The sequence below is a fragment of the Silurus meridionalis genome, chromosome 24 (assembly GCF_014805685.1).
Source record: "Silurus meridionalis isolate SWU-2019-XX chromosome 24, ASM1480568v1, whole genome shotgun sequence".
NCBI classification, from domain to species: Eukaryota; Metazoa; Chordata; class Actinopteri; order Siluriformes; family Siluridae; genus Silurus; species Silurus meridionalis.
In genome coordinates, this window is record NC_060907.1 from 19,894,467 (window position 1) to 19,913,742 (window position 19,276).

At 39.5% G+C, this 19,276-nt stretch overlaps 2 protein-coding genes across 2 annotated transcripts; both read right to left on the reverse strand.

Annotated features, from left to right (window-relative positions):
* Nucleotides 1-1,693: 1,693 nt before the first annotated feature.
* Nucleotides 1,694-10,005, reverse strand: stk16 (serine/threonine kinase 16). The gene is given in 9 exon segments (XM_046838341.1): nucleotides 1,694-3,562; nucleotides 4,062-4,089; nucleotides 4,092-4,182; nucleotides 4,846-4,941; nucleotides 5,035-5,155; nucleotides 5,767-5,900; nucleotides 6,096-6,315; nucleotides 6,441-6,562; nucleotides 9,894-10,005. Coding segments are annotated over 8 exon segments (918 nt in total). The 5' UTR covers nucleotides 6,527-6,562; nucleotides 9,894-10,005; the 3' UTR covers nucleotides 1,694-3,420.
* A 1,162-nt stretch (nucleotides 10,006-11,167) lies between these two features.
* On the reverse strand, nucleotides 11,168-18,719 carry tuba8l2 (tubulin, alpha 8 like 2). Its single transcript, XM_046838340.1, has 4 exons — nucleotides 18,594-18,719; nucleotides 13,728-13,950; nucleotides 12,548-12,696; nucleotides 11,168-12,348 (listed from the first exon to the last, which is right to left on the reverse strand). Exons 1-4 carry the CDS (start codon nucleotides 18,594-18,596, stop codon nucleotides 11,374-11,376), a joined length of 1,350 nt encoding a protein of 449 aa, XP_046694296.1. The 5' UTR covers nucleotides 18,597-18,719; the 3' UTR covers nucleotides 11,168-11,373.
* Nucleotides 18,720-19,276: the final 557 nt, after the last annotated feature.

The following is a 19,276-nucleotide window of genomic DNA, read 5'->3' on the forward strand; positions in this document are numbered from 1 at the left end:
AATAACGATGATGTCATCATGGCTAGTCCATGTAACTGGATGCTAATTAATAATCCGGGACGCGATGAGACCCAGGCGTGTTTTTTTTATCGGTGATATAAGCGATAAATCTGACACAGTAAGAGCCAGGGGGCTAGCATTCTCTCAGTTGTGTGCTAAATAGCTGACTTTTTAGCAAATATTTGGGGTTACAAAACTATCCAGGAAATAAAGATGCTAAAAGTGAACTAGCTATATGCTACATCTTATAAATTAGCTAGATGGGATACACAGGTGGGTGTATAAAGGTAAAAATTTAGACCTAGTAACGAGCGCTAAGACACATTACTTGTCTTGCTAGCAAAAGACGGACACTGAGGCATCCATGTTTGTTTGGTCAGAATACGGACAGACTGCAGGAGGTTTTTAAAGTAATCGCCATATTGCTTAAGAATTTGCCTCGGCCTTAAGCCACTTAAGCTAATGGGGCGGTTAAAAAAAAAAGCAGCAGGTCGTATTTCACAAGCAAAAATTAATAAAAAAGGTCTGGTTCTGAGGTAATAAAGTGTATTAGAACACCAGGGCTTTTTCTCCATCGTGAGCAGGATCTTCAGAATAAATATAAAATCGAGTTTGAGGTCATGAACGTGGAAATATACCTCAGCAAAGATAATGTTAGCAGTGATTTACTCTACAGTATTTAAATTTGCATTTACATATTATGTCAGAGGTGTGATCAGACTTTTCACCTCCACAGTGGAAGCTTCATGGTTTGGGGTTTGCTTTGGAGCAGGGTTTAAGGTTAAAGACTTATTCTGGGTGAAAGGCACCAACATGGCTACTGTTCCATATTTCAACATTACACCATGCAGTTCCGTCTGAACTGCACCTCATTAGATCCGACGTCCCTCCACAGCAAGAAGATCAGCCAGAGCCCTATTTAAAGAGCAACCAGACGCCTGGTGTGATATCCATCATGGAGCGACCTGCCCAGTCACCACACCTAAATCCTATTAAACTGCTCTTGGATGAACAAGAAAGAAAGTAATCTCCATCTAGTGAAGAACTTCTTTAGCGAGTAACAAGAGACACCGTAAAGTATTTCAGCTGAACGTTTGGAGATGTGTCCGGATGCTGTGTGTGAGGAAATCTGGAATTCATGTTAAGGGAAGATTTCTCAATGAAAATTGGGCATCTGGAACTTTATAGACTTTTATATTTATAAATGAATTATATGAATTTATAAATATTTATTACACTGATTATTTTGTGATAATTTATCTACTATTCATTTCATTATCCATTAGTGTGTTCACTTTCATTTCATTACAATCATCAAACATGTTAGAGTTATGAAACAACTTTTATACACAGTGCATTATGGGTAATGCTCTAGCTAACAAGAATTCAATCATGTGGGTCTCCCAGGAGGAGGAATAGACATCAGGACTAACATAGAAGTGCGTAATAAAAGTCTACAGCGTAAAGAGAGTATAAGGAGTGTGTGTGTGTGATAATTCTGTACACGTGCTACACAATGATTCTGAATCTGTTTCTAAACCACACTGTAGTATTTGTACACGTTTGATGGAAGTAGAAGTGCTCCCTCTGCTGGCCAAAACCAGTATTTCTCCTCTAACAATGGACCCATAAACACCTTCTAGCTCTTAAATAAATAAATAAATAAATAAATAAATAAAAAAAGACCAACAAGTTGAAAGCATGAATTCCTTTTAATCAAAGTGAAGTAAAAACAAAACAAGAGACGTATATTTACAGTCTTGATCCTCTGTCAAAATACGTACAGATAAAATACAATGACAATACGAACCTCAGAAACTCGTTCACACTCAAATGAACCCCAAGGTTTAAGAAAAACAAACAAAAAAAAAAAACAAACAATGAAACTAGTCAAGAAAGAGGTCCCAAGAAATGCATAAACAGAAATTCGGTTCCATCACACATCGTGATACTCAGAACCACATCATGGTTGACATGAACGTTAGCTGACGTAATTCACCAACTGAGCAACAACTTATCACAAAATCTGTGCGAAAAAAAACCTGATATGTAACAATATCTTACTTTTAAGTGAGAAAATCATTGCATTATTTTTTACCAATTTCCCTTTAAAAGAAAAGGAGAAAATATTGTTTGCTAATAAATAAAGTTTTAAAGTAAAGCTACAGAACGTGTGGCCAAACAATGTGGAATTGTTAGTAAGAAAATCACCACAGAATAAACAGTACCTTGTTCCCAAGTAGCCACGGCCCCGCCTACTCTTTTTCTATTGGCTAATACCTCCAAGCTTCCCGTGTCCTATGCAGTTAAAAATGTGAAGATGCCATGAAACTTTAAGAATTGGAACGATGAAGAACGTAAACGCACGCCTTTTAAACCCAATGATTCCCTGGTACCTCAGTGTAAGGCTGGGACGATACATCGATGAGGCATCGGGGACAGGAGGAGAATGATGTATGAATTTTTGATGCGTATCGAATAAATACCGCTAACTCAGCATGTACGATTCTAATGTTAGCTAGGTCTATAGCGTTAAGTTTCTCAGACAAGCTAAGTAGAACGGGCGTGACTTCCAGCACTGGCGAATATCTGTTCACTGGCCTGATTTAAAAACTTGACAAACACAAACACAAACACACACACACACTTTCACTGTTCACTTCATTAATCTTTAGTTTTAACAAATAAAAAAGAAAATACATTTCTAGAATAAGACACTTAAATAAAACAGCATAAAACACTGCTCCTGGTCATCAAACCATAAAAAAAATTCCTGCTTTATAGTATAATATAATTTTCATATCATATAATTAGCATGATATTAGCAAGCTTAAGAAATAGTGACCCCCAGCTATATTTAGCTATTCACTGTTTGCTAATTATTATATTTTAGTTGCCTTTTTTTTAGTTAGCTATTGATCTTAGCCGCAAAATATAACCAGTCTAATTGTACTCCGATATCACCGTTAGCTGTCTGTCTATAATTACAATATATAATAATTAGCCTATTTTAACTAGCTTCTAGCTAATTAGTTCTGGGTTCCGAGTCGAGTAACACACACACACACACACACACACACACACACAGATAGAGATTATATATATATATATATATATATATATATATATATATATATATATAGTAATAGTTTTGCTAGCAGTAGTTAGCTGTGGCTGAGGTACTATTAATAACAGGTAGATGAATTTAACCTGGATGGCTAATGTAGCTCACAATCTATTGATGCTAATCAGTACACTGAGTTAGCAAAAAGGCTAGTGTGATGTGACAGGAGATGATTCAGGTGTGTGTGGGCCTGCATGATGTAAGACATGTACTCAATGTGTTTACTGAGGTAAAAGTAATAATAATAATAAAAAGAACAGTCCACACAGAAGAAGATAAAAAGAACTCTCCCTTCATCATACTCGGTCAGTTTCCATCGCTGCTCCATCTAAACTCTGGAGGTTCCTGACCCGCTCGAGGACCCAGTTGATGTCGGGTCGCTCCTGAGGGTTCGTCACCATGATGGAGCTCAGGAGCGTCTGGAGTCCTTCAGAGAAGCTGGTACAGAGACAGCAGTGCTAAATCAGGCAGGTTAGCGTGATGGAGATGGTTTCTATACAAGTTAAATGAATGCACCTTTTCACTGCTAATGCTAATATAAAATGATATCCTGACAGGATCTGAGGAACATTCATCACTTTTACTGCTGATGTTCACTAACGCTGGATGAAACCTGACAGAATTTAAATGAATTAATTTTGCTTGAAGAGAGAATCAATCTCCACTGCAACACTAACTAGGGCTAGAAACGAGATCGCCTTTCATGTGTGTTCATAATCTTTAACGCTAGCTCGCTAACGACCGGGTTTCTGAGAAGATTCACAATGTAAAATCTGTTATAACAAATCAACATAAAAACTGATGCTAACTAGTCAAGTGAACCTGACAGGATTTCACTGTGATTTAAAAATAAAAATACGACCTGGAAACCTCATTTCTTACTCATTTCTTTTTGTTACTGATGTTACTAGAGGACACAAGGGACAGGATTTCTGACCTGCATGACTGTGGAATGGCGACCGGTTTTGGACAGCGAGAGCGACGCTGTCTCCTTTCTGAAACACCAAGTCGTACGGTCCTTCCAGCATCATCATGCAGTATAGTACACACCCTAGTGACTACACACACACACACACACACACACACACACACACACACACACACACACACACACACACACACACACACACACACAAAGGATGTTTTTTTCAAAAAAAATCAGTCTGATTTTAAAGGACAGAAAGAGAGAGGGGTTTTTCCTTTTAGTGTCCTGTTGGTTGTTTCCTTATTTTAACTGGCTGAAAAAAAAATATATTTTTTAATAAAGTATTTAATGTTTACTTATTTATTATTAAAACATTATTATAATCATATTAATCAAATCATATTTTAAATAATAATTTATTTACAGATTTCTACACCTGAACCATAGTTCTACATGTTAATAATTGTAAAAGAGTCATATTTAATAAAAAAACAAAAAAAAAAACAGGCCATCAGTTGTGACTGCAGCATCTGATATTAATGTGCACTGACACGGGGCAGAACTGCGTCACAATTACCAACATCTGGTAAAACTTATATTTACTGAGAAAACGGTGACATGTTCAATACTTATTTTACTCTGTGTGTGTGTGTGTGTGTGTGTGTGTGTGTGAGTGTATAGACATAAATATACCCTAAACATAATTTAGATAAAATAAACAAGAACTAGCAGCCATTCACTGGGGCGTTAGCTTGATCGCTCCAGGTAATAATCTCGCATGATGTAGGTTTCTCACCCAAATATCCGTCTTTTCATCAATGATGCAGTGGCTCTCCACGTTAAAAAGCTCAGGTGCTCTGTAGGAGATGGTGCATCTCTGAGCTGCCCAGTCCTGGGCGAGGGAAAGAAAACCAAACAGAGCGATCATTAGAATGAGAATAAACAACACCCGTACAATCAATCAGCAACCAAAAACTCTACCCACCTGCACGGTCATGGCCTCTCTGGAACCTTTCACTTCGATCCGGGCTTTGTTCATGGAACCGAGGTCCATCAGCACCGGCTTGTCGTTCTCCTCCAGCAGCACGTTGGTGGGCTTCAAGTCTCTGATCATCACATTCAAAACAGGGACAGCAAATTTATCTGCTTTCACACATGCAAATGAGCAAAACATTTGTTATCTACACTTCCTTTTTCGCTAATTCTAGGAGGCGGGGCCTGAGGGGGCGTGTTCTAAAATGTGACTATTGAAAGCTCCCTGCTGTAAACTCACAGTATGCAACATGGCTGCCTTCATGACGTCACACACGGCGTTCATCTGAGATCTTACTCATGTTGACAGATTACAGTCTGAAAATTCCATTTAACCAACTGCTCTGGCTGTGGTATCTTCTACAGAAGGTGTTTACGAGTTAGCAGCCTGGTTAGCAAACTCCTGGTGTAAGGACATCGTATACATTTGTTAGGAAAATTTTAACCGAATTAATAACAATAGTAAATTAAGATAAAATGCTGAGCTACTGTAGAATTGCGAACACGGGGTAAAGGTTAGCAGTCAGTTATGATGACTGGCAATGCTGGATTACAGTACACTGAATTACAGCATGAGGGATTCATGCACTGGTTACAGTATGATAAATAACAGTTCTGAATTAGTGCACTGGATTACAGAATGCTGGATTATAGAACGCTGGATTAGCCTTGTAGTTGTAGCCACCTGTGTGCATATCCCTTGTCGTGGATGGCCTTCAGACCTTCACAGATGCCACGGAAAATGTGCAGGATCCGGCTCTCCGGCATGGAGCTACCTTTATCCCTCAGCTTTTCCAGGACGGACCACAGACTTCCTTTCTGCAACACAAAAACAAACAAAAATCAAACCCTTATATCGTCTGAAGTGAACATGTTAGACCCTCGCCGCCCATCCACCCACCCCACCCCTCCAGCGGATCACCTCGCCCCCTGCCGAGCGGAACACCCTCGTCCCGTGATTCTCTGAGCAAATATTTTTCCGTTACTGATCTATTTGAGGAAGGCGTGGCGTACACTGATGTACGGCAGGAGGAGCCAGGCCTCGCTCTTTCCTCCACGCTCCATGACAGCGTGGCCCGTCAGACTCAGGATGTTGGGGTGGTTGAACATCCGGTGCATCTCCACCTCCGTCTGCGCCTCTTTCCTTCCCTCTCGGTCATGACACAGGATTCGCTTCAGAGCATAGAAACGGCCGTCCTGAGCTCCTTCAACCAGATCGACGTAGCTAAAACCGCTGAAGGAGGAGAACAACGGAGAAACGCGAGAAACCTCTCAGACTTTAAACATGGACCTAAAAAAAAACCCATACAATCTACAAAGCTTTCAGAGATCCTTCAAACGCATGAAATCAAGTCTTACCCCTCGTCGAGTTTCTGGATGAAGTAGTATCTCTTGTTGTCGATGGTGATGGAACTGCGAGAGCAGATACACAAGGCGTGTCCCATCCTCGACCTAGCATTGCTCAGTCATCCAGAAAAACTGCCAACACACACACACACACACACACACACACACACACACACACACACACACACACACACACACACACACACAAGCATAATGTCTATCTCAGGTGATCAATTTCTGAAGTAAACAATCAGATGTCATGGAGAGATGATCTTACAGTGACCATGGTCACCCCTGCAGACCGTGTTTAAACTTCCTGAGATAGATTAGCATGCCCTGGAGAGTAGATGCCTGGAATATTTGGTCATGAAGTTAGTTAGCAGCTGTCCCTAGACCTCAGTTGCGTTTAAAGAGCGTGTGGGGGACCAGAATTTTCCTCTCAGGAAAAAAATAATTAAATAAATTTGGTAACGACTTAAATATTTACGAGTCTGAACTCCAGCTTCAGGTTGCAGTTAGAGAGTGAAGAGAAGAGTCTGTAGAACCTCAAACTGACATTAAAAATGAATGTTAATTAAACTTTTATTTATTTATCGCTGTTGAATCACCAGCTGAATCACTTCATGCTAATTATAAGTGTGTGCCGGGAATTTTCCTGAAGGTTGCTTCATTATATAGATCACTGACTAAAACGCTAAAGTCATGAACTTTGTGTTTAAAATAACTGCAACACAATCACAGCAAGCGAGTCTGCGGTTTATAGTAACGTATACTGAAGCTGCAGAAAAGAAATACATCATTATGTGACTTTAAATATCAAATATTAGGAGTGAAAATCCTCGTTTTTCGGTTCAATTTCGGTACGTTTAGAGGGAAGAAATGCGAGAACTTAAAACTGCGTTTTTATTATTAACACAGTTTATTATCTATAACTTTTGCAAACATTAAAAGTGGAAAATTTTTAAACAATTTTAAATAAAATGTCCGATTGGTTAAATGATATAAAATAATATTTTATTAAAATGAAATATATAATTCTAAAAAAATAAATTAAATGAAGGCAATACACTTATGTTGATTACATTGAGAATTCAATTAAATTGGCACAAAATGAAAATAAAAGGAAATAGTTTACATTGTTAGACTTCATCTGGGTAATGCAGTGTGTATATATGGTGTGTTTTACATTTAATATTTTATTATCTCAAGATATGATCTAGTAAATGTTCTACTTATTTCAGTGTACAGTGGAACCCGGTTATCTCGCCCTCGGTTACCTCGACAACCCTATTAAGTCGACGTTTTTGAAGTGGAACCGCCAAATTCTCGCTTTTTTAAGCATTTTTTATCGGTTATGTCGATTTTTATCTTTTTTATATGTCGCCGAACCCTAATATCTCGAGCACAAGGGGAAAATTTGCCATTTAACGTCGGTTATCGCGGTGCAGCCGCAGAAGAACTCGCGAAAGTGTCGGAAAAATCAAGTCTTACAGCTGCTACAGGTGTTGTATTGTATACTGGTGAATCTCTGCTGTTAGTTAGTGCACATATGCCTTTTGTTGTTAAATGTTATGCGATGAACGGGAGGCGAAAACCGCGCTTGGCGGCGCGGAACGTGGGATGAGCAAAAGCATAGAATGAACACGGCAGGATCGGGGGAGAATCCGCGGTGCGCTTTGGGAAGTAAAGCGCAGCCATTGAGAGAGTGCCGGTGGGAAGACACGTACCGGGATACGCATGCGCGATAACAACGACCGCCGTGAACCAACATATACCAACAATAACGGACAGTGAGAGTGTGGAAGTTTAAATAGGAGCTGGTGATGATGCTAAACGAGCACCATATGTGCGCGATTGAAGCCGGGAGCTTCAGAGAAAGCGGCCGAGAAAGCACCTGACACGCTGAAGGGGGCCGAAGGGGGCGTGGCCGGTGGATTCCTGACAGATAAACATGTACTGTATGTATTTTTATAGCATGCCTTCATCAAACAAATCGCAGCAACGCTGTTGTGTAAAAAACCCTTCAAAAACACGTGCATGCACATTCTCATTTATTAACGCACATCATGTACATAAAGAAATTTCAAGCACGTTAATGTATTGCCGCCATTTTCATTTTCGTTTATCTCGATCATCGGTTACCTCGATGCTTTTTGGCGACCCCCTAGGACATCGACATTAATAAAATGTCTTCATTCCTTGACTTCATCGATATGTGTAATTGTCAGGATTTTCTCCTTTAAAGAGAAATTCTTGAAGCTGGACATAAAACACTAAAGAATCCAGATCGCTAAACTGTCGTAAAAACGGTCACGAGGGCAGGAAGTGGCGCGATCTCGCACTACAAATCGTGTTTCCAGTAGGGAGTGAGCAGCCACAGTGACACTGCGCTAACTCTAGTTCCCCCTTTTGTTTTTTAGAACTCTGGCATTGTTGTGTTTTCTAGTTGAATCATTTCACACAGTAAAAGGATTGCATTGGGTAAACACGTGCACCACAGCGAAAGTCCTGTACCGAAACCGTTACATCTCTATAAAATACACATGAACATAATTTGCCCTGTGTTTTTTTTTAAGCTCAATGGTCTACATAATGAAATACTTTCTGGAAAATCCCAACCAAACGCGTGGTAGAGTTCAAGCAGAGTTCCCTAAAGTCCGCTATCTTCTTCCTCATGCTTTTATCAGTAGTTCAATCTAGTTGTACTTTTTAATTCCTAGAATAATAGAACCATGTTTTTAAACGTACAATAAAATATCGTTTTATATACATATGCAATATATAATAGTTTGTGGAAACCCAACCATAAGGTTGATATGTGTCTCTATTCACTCTTATAATGTGCTCCACTCTTCAGGGAAGATGTTCCACTAGATTTTATGGAGATGGAGATGGAGATGGAGGTGAGGTGAGGTGAAGTGGCCTGGACTGCAGTCAGGGTGAAAAGATGTTCTCAGAGGTGTTAGGGTTTGGATCTATAGCAGGAGATCTTTCACACACTTCCAAGCCATGGAAAGCAGATCTTCATGGAGTTGGAACAGGATTTGGGTCTCGTAGTTACAGTGAAGGGTAAATGTTCATGCTTGAGCATCTGAGGGTGTCCCAATACTTTTGCCCACAGAGAATCCTTATTAATGACAGTCAGGTTTGTACACGTGATCAAAGTGCACTACTTTACACGCAGCCGTTGTATGATGATTAAATTAATCATCATAACCTGAATTTACTGATGAACTCGTGATATTTATTCTTTTTTTTATTCTTCCTGAAACATTTTCACCTCCATTTCTCCCAAAACACTGCACTGAGACCTGAATATCAGCAACAAACCGCTATAACTGTCCATTTCCCTGTCCATTATTTACAACACAATGCTCAACACTACTGCTAATAATCAGTTGTTTATATATAATAATATAAAAGTACTAAAAAACAAACGTAAATACAACATAATAAAATTACCTTTTTTTTTTTTTTTGTTTAAGGATTCCGACCTCCACGGCTGTCTCGCCACTTCCGCATCCACTACAGGGACGCACTTCCGGGTTATGACGTGCCCGTGACGTTTAGCGCATGCGTATTAACCACGCTTTAGGGCCAGCCCGTTATTCTCCATGCAAGACTCCATGCAATCTGTTTTTTTTTTCACGAATTCGACCTAATAAAAGTGCGCTTTTCTCGTGACCACGACTTATTCTTCTCATGATCTCGACATAAACATCGTTTCCTAAGATCAATACTTCGTTTTTTTCTGTGTATTCGGCGTAAGAGCATGTTCTAAAGCAGCATCAGGGTTAATAATCATAACTATTTGTTGCACGTGGACCCCTGATCACGTGAAAACAGTGTTTGTTACGTCGAGATCACGTGAAAATTAAGTCATGATCACAATAAAACAAGAAAGAAAAAATTGTTTTAATGCAGGGCCTCTTAGGACTTTTGTAGGTTTACCCCCATGTCCTCAGAGGAAATGTGTTGTGAATAAAGATGAGATGTGGAGGTGAAAACCCTGTTTATAGAGCTGATATTTATCTTCTGGAAAGGAGATTCTCGTCATTTCCTCTGAACAGACAATAAAGCACAACCTTCTCATTGGAATTCATAGTCAAGAACTCAGATGATGAAGATGGTCTCCTCGGGTTTCAAGTTCAACAAACACCGATGAAGCACTTATCTTTAAAATACCATTAACATCATTAATTACAGTTAGCTGGTTCTCTGGTCACTAATGAAGCACTACCATGGAGAAGTTCATGTCCACTTTGGAGTTTATGGCCTGGAAAGGTCTTCATGAAGGTGGATCACAGTGTTATACACCTTGGAGGACATCCCAGTAGATCCTTTATTGGTTTATGCAGAATTATTTCGACCAGACAACCTTATACTTTGTAAATGAATACTAATCTTTATATTTGTCAAATTTTCACATTCATAATTATAAATTCAAAAATTGATTATGAACAAATACTAAGATTTAAATAAGTTATATAATTGTTTAGATTGCGACATAATGCAGATTATTAGGATCATTTCCACCACTAGCAAAACATGTAACACAAGCATGAATAATGCTATCCAATGTTATCAGATCTATCAGTAATTGAAAATGGTAGCAAAATATTATGGAGAAAAAAAAATAGAAATAAGTGCAATTTGAGTTTATGAACTATTTCGAGAGACTCTTGGGACACGGTGTGCTTCCATACCAAACTGAAAACATATACAAAAGAGCCAAAAGATTATTTTACAGCTTTATTTTTATTCCATACTTTTCTGACACTTCTGGTAAGAAGAAAAACAAATGACCAAATGAGAAACAACATTTCCTAGCTGTATATATATATTTATATATATATTTTTATTTATTTAATGAAGATACCACAAGATTGCGCATTGTGCTTTCTTCGGTATAGATGGCAAGACGTTTCCAGAGGTGCCTCACATCTTAGTATTCTTCTCCTTCTTCCTCGTCCTCGAAAGAGTCGATCCCAACCTCTTCGTAGTCCTTCTCCAAGGCAGCCATGTCTTCTCTGGCTTCAGAGAATTCACCCTCTTCCATGCCTTCACCAACATACCAGTGCACGAAGGCCCGCTTGGCGTACATCAAGTCAAACTTGTGGTCCAGGCGAGCCCAGGCCTCAGCGATTGCCGTAGTGTTGCTCAGCATGCACACAGCCCTTTGGACTTTGGCCAAGTCGCCTCCGGGCACCACAGTGGGTGGTTGGTAGTTGATTCCCACCTTGAATCCAGTGGGACACCAGTCCACAAACTGGATGCTTCTCTTGGTCTTGATAGCCGCAATGGCCACGTTCACATCTTTGGGCACCACATCACCACGGTACAGAAGGCAACAAGCCATGTATTTGCCATGCCTTGGGTCACATTTAACCATTTGATTGCATGGCTCAAAGCAAGAATTGGTAATCTCAGCCACGGAGAGCTGCTCATGGTAAGCTTTCTCAGCAGATATGACCGGCGCATAAGTAGCAAGAGGGAAGTGGATTCTGGGATATGGTACCAGGTTGGTCTGGAACTCCGTCAAATCAACATTCAAGGCACCATCGAAGCGCAGAGAAGCGGTGATAGAGGACACGATCTGGCTTATGAGCCGGTTGAGATTGGTGTATGACGGGCGCTCGATATCCAGGTTCCTGCGACAAATGTCATAGATGGCCTCATTGTCCACCATGAAGGCACAGTCAGAGTGCTCGAGAGTGGTGTGGGTGGTCAGGATGGAGTTGTATGGCTCCACTACAGCCGTGGACACCTGTGGTGCTGGGTAGATGGCAAACTCCAGCTTGGACTTTTTGCCAAAGTCTACAGAGAGACGCTCCATCAGGAGGGAAGTGAAGCCAGAGCCAGTGCCTCCTCCAAAGCTGTGGAAGACCAGGAAGCCCTGAAGACCTGTACACTGGTCAGCCTGTACAGAAGAAATTTCTAGATGTAATACTGATGCTAGGCTAGGAGATTCTCAGAAATGAATACAATCAGAAATAGCGGAATAAACAAAGCCACTTGGATGAGATGTCCAGTTGTCTCGACTTACTCTCATTAAAGATTCTATCATGACTAAAGATAAATCTTTTGTTTCATATTCTCTAAGCTCTTGACAGTCTCACCAGTTTGCGGATGCGATCAAGGACAGAGTCGATGATCTCCTTGCCAATTGTGTAATGACCACGGGCGTAGTTATTAGCAGCATCCTCTTTGCCAGAGATCATCTGCTCTGGGTGGAAGAGCTGGCGGTAGGTACCAGTACGGACCTCGTCTGGAACAAGAAAATAGGATTTAATATAAGATTTGACATTGTATAGATTCTGACTGACATGTACGCAGAGATACACTATATGGACAAAAGTATTGGGACACCCGACCTTTCCTACCATATGTGGATCTTCTCCAAACTGTTACCACAAAGCTGGAGGCACACAATTGTACAGGACGTCTTTAGATGCAGTGTAATAATATTGCGTTCACTTGAATTAGGAAACCCAAACCAGTTCCAGCATGGCAATGCCCTGCTCCATGAAGATTTGCTTTACATGGTTTGTAGAGCTCCAACCCTACTGACACCCTTGTGGCTAATGAATACAAATAACCATTAACCAAAAATTAATTGGAACATTTTCCCAGAAGAGTGGAGGGAATTAGAAGAACAAATTAAATGTGGAATGCAATGCTCAAAAATCACATACCAAACTTATGACCAGATGATCCAATACTTTTGGATATATAGCGTATTATATGAGGTAGGTGTGTTGCTGACTAAGGATTTACATAGTCGAATCAGAATAGTCATGTTTTGCCTATTGTCAAATCATGCGTGTGTGTGTGTGTGTGTGTGTGCGTGTGCATTTGCGTTTAAATAATTTCGGCAAACAAAATCTAAATTGCCTGCGCTCCAATTACAGAGCAACTTTCATTTGGATTTATTCATTACAGTTAAAAATATATTTAATATACTCTTCTTTCTTTTCAGATTTTTATTTATAGCATTATCATAATAGGCTGTATATTAATTTCTAAGGGAGAAAACCAGTAGTACTATGTGAAATAATTGGAAAAACTTTGAGCACCCCTATGTAACTAAAATGGCATGATCCTAGTTTTATAGTGTTTATATAAATACGAAGATTCCACTGGGAGATCGAAGCGTTGCATCTTTTATTATTTGGGGTCATTCCTACTATGAGGATGAACTTTAAAAAAAAAAAAATTTTGTTTGTATGTGCTTTTAAATATCTGTTCAGACAGACAGACAGATCTGTTGATTTTCCAGTCCAACATAACATTATTTACCAATGACAGTTGGCTCCAGGTCCACAAAGATGGCACGGGGAACATATTTGCCAGCTCCAGTATCACTGAAGAAGGTAGTGAAGGAGTCGTCATGGCCACCAACAGGCTTCTGGCTTGGCATCTGACCATCAGGCTGGATGCCATGCTCCAAACAGTACAGCTCCCAGCAGGTGTTTCCCATCTGAACACCAGCCTGGCCAACGTGGACGGATATGCACTCACGCTAAAAGGCAAAAAAAAAATAAAAATAAATAAAAAAATAAACACCAATAGGTTAATATGATGATTAGCACGATATTAGCAAATCTGGATTACATAAGAATATTCTGAGGTCTTGTCATTGTATCTCTCCATTTTGGTAAAATAGGTATACAATATAATAAAGAAACTGTTGTAGAGAGAAAAGACACGGATTCATAAAAGTCAGTTTTCTACCGACACCTATTAATACCTTGCGCCACAGAGATGTACAACAGCATGGTCTCTTTATGCAAATTTGACTACATGCTTACACGCTTACACACACACCTCTATTTGGATTGGCATCTGTGATTCTAACTTATTTTTTTATATTTATCATTTTAGCCATCGGGTGGCAGAGACAAGTCATTCTAGTCTCTCTGAGAGTTTCTCTATAACATTTGACTGACTTATGCAGGTGACTAATCCGTTTAACACATGCAAACACACACACACACACACACACTTTCCAACCGGTTTGCACAACCACCAGCCACCATAAAGCCGGCGAATTCCACACAAGCTTGTTATGGATCGCTATGAAAATAGAGGCGTCGGAACGGTCATTGATCCAAGACGCTAAACGTGTTTAAGCATAAAGAGAATGAAGAAGCCCCTCCAGTTTGGTTCCTTTGACGAGCCTAAAAGGCCTAAAACGTTAAACATTTGTGTCTCAGCAGGTTTGGGTGAGAGGTGAAGCCTCCGCCCTTCCATGGAATCTTCAACATGCCCTTGAGAAAAAGGGAGCGAGCAGGAGAAAGGGTGCGAGATGGAAAAACAAACGGACGACATCTAAATCTGAAGAGACGTCCATGAAGTGCGGATATGATACTAATAAAATATTGTGATGAATATTTCATATCAAGAGTGTAGTATTATAAGAATGACCGCGTACATGAATGAATATGGACAATATGGATCATCTTGAGAGATTTGGGTTTCTATTAGGTTCTAGCAAACATCCTGGACTTTTAATGGGAATTTTCAGTGCTATAAATGGATCAGCAAATAAAATTTACTGCTTAAGACGTGCGTCAAATTTGGAATCTCTTTCAAACACACGTACATACATGCACACGTTGTCAGACATAACATCATGTCGCGCCTAAAAAAAACAAAACAAATTCGAAATGCCCAGTAATGATTCGGAATCTGGGACGGTGCTCCGGAGAGCCGTCCCACTTTAGCGACTTTCCCGAAACAGTGCCTATGTTCGTCTCTGAGTCAGCTTCTCATCTTGTTGGGGTTATCCTCTATTTTTACCCTCCTGCCCCCCTGCAGCGCCATGTTTCTCTGGAAGGTCATTAGTCAGGCGCATGGGAGCGGCCTAGTTTGGTCAGGAAGCTATTTATGGCATGCTAGGATGAGCCACTTTCTCCTTTATACTAACTTCCCGATTGCTAAGCTTTCGTGAGCGTCAACATTTTACCCAGTGTTACCCAATATTGCTTTCGTAGGTATTTCATAATACTGTCATGGCGAGCATTAAAGTCCGGCACTTGTTCTATTCGTTGATTGCATCATGTCTTGACTTGGTTTTGCCCACAGCAGCATTTGTATGAGTTTAAGATGTGGATTATTTTCTTGATTTTGAAAATTAGGTAAAAGAAAAGGGGAGGAAAAAAAAAAAACATTTTGGTGTAGAAAAGTTTCTCCTTCTGGCTCACACTGGATGGTAGAACAACTAACCGCTAATGAAAAAAATTTAATCTAGAACCATGAAGCAGTCTTCGGTTTGTCCCTCTTTGGGAAAGCTTTAAGGATTGCTGTGTAATGCCCACTCAAGAACCTAAAAAGTCCATCAAAGAACCCTTGAGTGAAACCTATTTCCAACATACTTCCAAAGTTGAAGTTTTCTAACCCATGGCAGCTCTTGAGAACGAGAACCTTCAACGTGTCCACAAATTCCAAACAAATAATCCACTGCTATGTAGACTGTATTGCAGTCTGAAGAACGATTGAATCATCATCCCTTCTATTGATTCAGGATGAGGTTCATGTTAAACTTCTTGGCACATCCCCTAACATAAAACATGTAAGAAAACTGTAGTACTTGTTGAACCAGACCGATTTTACCAGCTAAGAACTGGCTCCAGATCCCAATTAAGCACCAGCACCTTAATAAAGCCCAAATAAAACCTTTAAGACCTTAGTGCACAGTTTGCAGAAATTAATGTAAGGTTAAAAATGTCAAATTCAATGTACAAGGACTATGTTCTAGTTATACGTGTAAAAGCAGATCACACTCTGTATATTGGTCAATATGGGTCGAGTTTGTCAGACTTTATTGACACACTAAACACTGGCTGTAGTAAATTATTAACCGGTTTTGTGTTACATTTGATTGTACGTTTTTCGATTGTCTTTTTTTTTAAACATTTTTAATCAGTTTCGATCAACAACAAAGTCTTGATGATATTCTGCAAACAGTGACCACTGGCTCACACCTACATTCAGAATAATGGTGCTAATAGGTAGCTGATCAAGTTAAGGCACATAATGCTTTATACTTGCTGAGGTGAGGGTTCTGCAAGAGCAGCACAAGGCCAAAGTTCTCCTACAAGATACAGTAATCCCCTGGTTTATTGCAGTGGTACATTCCAAAACCGCCTGCGATAAACAGACGCCACCCAAAAATGCTTTTTATTTATTAATGTTTTGTTCCATCGTGCTCTCCGAGAGAAACCAGGAAAATCAGGCAAACTAATTAGTTATGTGGCAAATGCAAATCCGCGATAAACCGGTGGCACGAGATTTGAACAGCGCTAAAGCGGGGGATTACCGCACCAAGCCCAAGCGCTCCAGTACTGCGTGTCGCAATGTTCAAATTATATGACAATTACACAACTAAAGAGAAAATTCACCAAAGAATGGCTGGATAACAAATATATGACTGATGTAGTACATTATTATTATTGAATATTAAACCTCTGGAATTTGGACCTCACAAAAAGGTTACGCTCTGGTCACGGCCCCACCTCCTAAAGCCTATAAGACTGACCAGGACAAAACTAAAGTTACTAAAGATGAATGAAGGTAGTGTATGTGTAAGGGTGTGTAGGTGTGTATGCTTATCAGTTATTTACAGTGTCATTCATTTATTAGGCAAACAAATGAAGCAGCTGCTGGGGCGGGGTTGTAGGGAACAAATGACATCTGGTTTGAGAAAGCTGTGAAAAGGTGTGTTTCAGCTTTAAAAAGGTCACCCTTCTGAAGCTGGACATCCGAGAGCATTTAAATTTGAGTTTTCTTGTCATTCCCACCCCCCACACACAGTGGTGAAAAAGCTGTAAAAATTGACTTGAACGGCTGGTCAGTAAGCAGTTAAACAGGAAGTGGTAAAGCTAACAAACACGCCCGCTAATTACACAACTCAGACCCTAAGAAGCTTAACAGACAGTAGAACGAAAGACTAGGTCCTTTTTAACCGCACTAACAATACATGGTCTGATGCTCCGTCACTTTGGATGTTTTTTTAGGTTTTGCACTGTATGTCCAAAGAGAAACATTTGGGATAAGGTCAGTGCATTAATAAAGTATAGCTTCAGCAATGATGACGTCAGTAAGAAGCTATCTCTGATCTACTGTACTAAATTGGTTATGTTAGAATGAATGGGTGAGAGCCATGCAAAATTTTTTTTATAAAAATAATTTATTGACCACCATTGTAAAATGTCCAATTGTTGACCCACTTGGAAAAACAACCAGCCAAAAAACAAATCGAGATGAACCCCCTATAAACAGCCAACTACAGAAAATGGCTCGTCATTGACCACCACACAAACAAGCAGTCTGATACCAACCACTGATCCTGACTGAAACAAAAAACCCATTGATCACCAACCACCACTGAGCACCAACCGCCCCCCCCCCAAAAACCCAGTCATTCACTGATCATGACTAAAAACCAGAAACCGCTGATCACTACTGAAAACCAGCCAATTGCTGACCACCACAAACTGTATAAACCAATCACTGATCACCACTAAAACACACCCAACCACTGACTAATAGAACCTCCGAGAAGCGACCGAGAGCTGATCCCGCCTAAAATATGCAAATATTATTTAAATTTGAAATCCAGCCAATCGCTGACGCCAATAAGAAAAAAACCGCGGATCCTGACTTTGAAAAGTGAAAAACAACCAATCGATTTTTAAATTTCATTTTTTAAATTTGTAAATAACCAGAACTTGCTCGTGGTCACCTCTGATCATCAGCCGTTACTACAAACAACAACAAACTGCTGATTATCAGTAAAGCAGGACTTTCTGTGAGAAATGTCGCACAGCCTGTAAAACAACAAGTCATCCTTCCCCGTTCAATGCGGCACGGCGCATGCGCGAGATGGCGCACGCATGCGCACACCCCTCCCCGGAGTAGCAGAACGTTATTAATGCGTAATAATCGTTATGTGATCGAGAGACATAAATCCACCAAGATTTCATTGTTCCTTCATATATTAAAGTGTATAATCGGTTAATAAAAGGTCATATGGCTTGTGGAATTTAATGCATTTATTTTGAGTTAATTCTTTAATATTCGCTTCTCACACGTCTGCTGACATTAAGATCATTTTTATTTCTAATCACAATAAATTAAAAAATGTGTAAAATTTGTACTCACCATTTTTGCTCTTGTGTTCTCTCACTATGTACCTGCAATGGGGTAAAGGAGTGAGACGCGAACATGTGCCTCTGACGCAAACGGTGCCTTTTATACGCGTGCACGCGCGCGCGCACACACACACACGCGCGCGCACGAAAAGGAGGAGGAGCGAGCAACGCCTTGAAAAATAAAACACAATTCATAATAAAAACACGTGAAACACACCAAATAAATGGTTTAAAGAACACAACTAATAGTTTATATATTTATATATTTATAATTTTATATTTATATTCAGAATTATTCAAAAAGAATAAACTGATATCAAGACCCAACGCTTCCGTTCTCAAACATCAGCATGGAATGAGTCAGTGATCATTTAAATTTGATTAATAATAAAATAATAAATAACATTTCCTTAATAAAATATTGCGTAATGAAATCGGTTCATTCTTTTGGAATAATCCTGTATATATTTATATATATATTATTAAAAACACTATAATACATATTTACAAACTTTTATCATATCTGCAACATATTTATTATTATATATTTTCAATATTATGCTGATATGAGATAATATATATCATCATATAAAACCATCATTGTTTAGGTTTTTGTATTTGTTTGCTTTTTAAATATTTGTATTTTTTTTTTTTACAAAACAATCAGTGATATAAAAAAAATATATTTTACAC

Coding starts and splice junctions, on each gene's coding strand:
- tuba8l2 (XM_046838340.1), bottom strand. Junction 12,697..13,727: donor CCTGGAGCCAACTGTCATTG/GTAAATAATGTT, acceptor TTCTTGTTCCAG/ACGAGGTCCGTACTGGTACC. Junction 12,349..12,547: donor TTGATCGCATCCGCAAACTG/GTGAGACTGTCA, acceptor TCTTCTGTACAG/GCTGACCAGTGTACAGGTCT.